General features: G+C 37.6%; 1 protein-coding gene across 1 annotated transcript; it reads left to right on the forward strand.

The window, feature by feature from the left end:
- Positions 1-2347: 2347 nt before the first annotated feature.
- Positions 2348-2938, forward strand: Smp_206080 (unnamed protein product; the record flags this gene model as incomplete). Its single annotated transcript, XM_018792042.1, has 1 exon — positions 2348-2938. One exon carries the CDS (start codon positions 2348-2350, stop codon positions 2936-2938), a length of 591 nt encoding a protein of 196 aa, XP_018644808.1.
- Between the last annotated feature and the right edge of the window lie 318 nt (positions 2939-3256).

Consider the following 3256-nt stretch of genomic DNA (forward strand, 5'->3'; position numbering starts at 1 on the left):
CCATTTTATCTCAACATAGTGCACGCAGTGTCGAGCCATCTAGAATAGTGGCCACATTGCAACTTGATCGATAGCATTCGATCAGCACTAAAAAGGACTTGACACGCATGACATTGATCACCACCCAGTGATCAATCAATTGTGATGGTTGGATGTATTTTGTGTTATGGAATATTTTCGACACAAACCTGTAGACCTAGTTAATTGATGTAATTGACTTCAGATTAACTATACATAGTAGTTTTTTCTACATAATATTTATTCCTTGGGTCCATTGGTTTCGTTTGCTGTCAAAGTATCTCATCACTTCTCATAGAATAATAGTTTCTAATTCTCCTTGGTCTTCCCTCTTTCTCTAGAGTTTATCGTATAGTATTTATTGTTTGTGTTATTTAAGCAGAGTGAAAATACTTTACTTTCATCCAATGTAGCATGAGCTTGAACCACAGTATCGTTTATATTACTGAAATGCCATGACACAACAATCGGACATTTCGTTATTAAGTCACGCTTAAAATAATATTAGCTTTTGTGTTGTAAATCGTATTGTAGGGACAGTGAAATGTCACTGAACCCTAGCCAAATCATTCGGCAGTTGGGTCACTAAATATTGAACAGATCATCGATCCCCGTCCAGGTCGAGAACAATCAACGCGCATCAATTAATCCATACGCCATGGACTGGCCCATGCGGTAGTGGTTCTGCTTTCGCTTGTATCTACTTTAATATATTCCTGTAATAACGTCCTTTGTGTTGTACAGTCTCCAGAGCATCTATGATCCTTTAATACGTCGATGGGGCAATTCACGTAAGGTGCTGATCGCGAGGTGTGACTTCAGCTTTAGTTGGTTCGTCACCATTCTCGTCTAACTCGAGTAGGCTTCCAATCATTCGACATAGATCATCAACGTTGATAGTCTACAGTATCAATCGCACTTCAATAATTGACCCTGTGAACCAAACAATATGAGAATGATACGTTTTTGTAACAACTATTATTCTAATCCATTTGTATTTGCTATTTGAATCTTACCAATAATGTTAAGGGTGTAATTGGTCAGTCTCGTATTCGATCAACAAATAAGTAATTTCGTGACTTATAAATTCGGTAATTAAGCATTCCATATTTGATTCAATGTTCTAGATCCGATTTCCATTTGACTCACTAAAACTGTGATCCAATAATGTGTCCTACTGATGATGAGCTCACAAATCAATACGAAACACACCTTGGATTCACCACTAGCCACTATTTAACATATATATGTATATAATTCGTAATTAAAATGGTATAGTTTTGTTGCTATGGTCTAAAGTCTTTCGTTTGCCTTTACAACTAGAAACATCTAACTAACTCAGGGAGCACCAGTTCCCTCAAGATTACAGGTATATCTTGCTGACGAGTGCCAAGTAGCACGAAACCCGGGTCCAGGGTATCTTGTTGACCATCTCCAACCACCATTTTATCTCAACATCTACCTAACTATCTGGTTACTCGATTTAGTCATTAAATTGTTTTTCCTTTAATTTAACCAGTGAAATTAGTGTTCAGAGAATTGATTAATTTATTTGAACACATAAATATTAGTACAAAAGGGGGACCAAATAGATGTGAGCTACAAAGGGTCATTTGATTTGTGTGTGGACTGTGATACTGATCGACTGTCCAAACCGAGACAGGTGGTTTTCTTAGGTGGTCACTCCCGAAGCCTTTGACATAAAGTTCTGATCCACGAGGCAGTGGAGCATCGTAATGAGATATAGTCCCATGGTAGCCGGTGACCAACAATTGGTTCATACGGCATTTGTTCCTTCAGGATACTGCAGCCCATATGCACCATTGGTTTGGAATGAGGGTTTTTCCAACTTCCCTAGGTGGACTTTCTGTGTCCACCAACCCGGTTAAAGCGCCGGACATTCGCTTTTCGTCCTCTCAATTTCGTAGACAACAGTAATGCCACGAGAAGGCAGTGAGTGGGACTTGTGTGGCAGAGGCTATATACGTGAGGTCATATGAGAGCATTTGGAGAGTGAGAGCGAACTCTCCCCACTCTCAACCGTACCAGGGCATTTGGGGGCAACCAGATAGTTGGTACCTACCTATATGTTTTAATCCAAAGGTTGATGACTTCATGGGGTAGTTCTACATCTCTGTTCAGAGGCTTCTAGGTTCGTTCCAACGTACTCTTGCAATTTCCGACATTAGGTATCAAGATGAATTCCTTACTGTAACAAAATGTATGTCGATTATCAATATTCTTTACTATAGTCGATTCATTTCATTTTTTTCTTTTTCTATTTTTTTTTCAGTTAACTTTATTCAATCCAACTGGTCTTGTCGTAAAAATGTTTGTAATTGTATATGATTTAGCTGATATGCCACCAAATTGTCAAACATTTCTAAGACAACGTACAGTTTATATGCCAATACAACAACAACAACAACAACATCATCATCATCAATTTGATTCATCTCAAATGATCTCAAATCAAATGATGAATACAACCCAATCAACATCTTCCACGTGTCCTCTTTATAAACCTCAACATAGTTCTACACCATGTCAAACTACTACTACACATACCCAAATGAATCATTTAGATTGTACTAATAGTCTTACCACATCGATGTTAAATCCTAATGTATCAGTTAATACATCATCCAATTGTACTACAGATCATTTATGGAATATATCATCAAAATCATTAACTGAACCAAATACACCATTTCTATCCTTTTCATCACAATCTTCATCATCATGTTCATGTTCTTCTATTGCATCTATTTGTTCATTAAGTTCATATGGTTCACAGAATGCTGTTAATAATACTAATAATACTACTACTAATAGTAATACTACTCATACTACTGGTATATCATTGAATACACGTAATGAATTACCTGCCTACTTACGATATCTCGTTCATTTAAGGTAATAATATGAGTTGAAATTCACTTAGTATTGTTTGTTTGAATCTTCTGATTAATGTTTTTAGGACTGCAACTGGTCAGTCTCTCACTTATTGGCATGTGTGCATACTATGCGTATTGACTCGATGTAGCCTTAATTCACAAGCATTGTGAGCAAAGATGAATAGTGGGTAGCAGTGGATTACTGTTTGATGCGCGTTTCGTCCTATTTGAGACTCGTCACTAGCTGGATGTACCTGCATCTCAGATTTGTTGATGTTCACTCTGGGACTTGAACCCAGTAGCTTTCGCTTCAAACCCCATCACGTTATCCACTCAGCTAC

This window comes from Schistosoma mansoni, assembly GCF_000237925.1.
Source record: "Schistosoma mansoni, WGS project CABG00000000 data, supercontig 1367, strain Puerto Rico, whole genome shotgun sequence".
Taxonomy (NCBI): domain Eukaryota; kingdom Metazoa; phylum Platyhelminthes; class Trematoda; order Strigeidida; family Schistosomatidae; genus Schistosoma; species Schistosoma mansoni.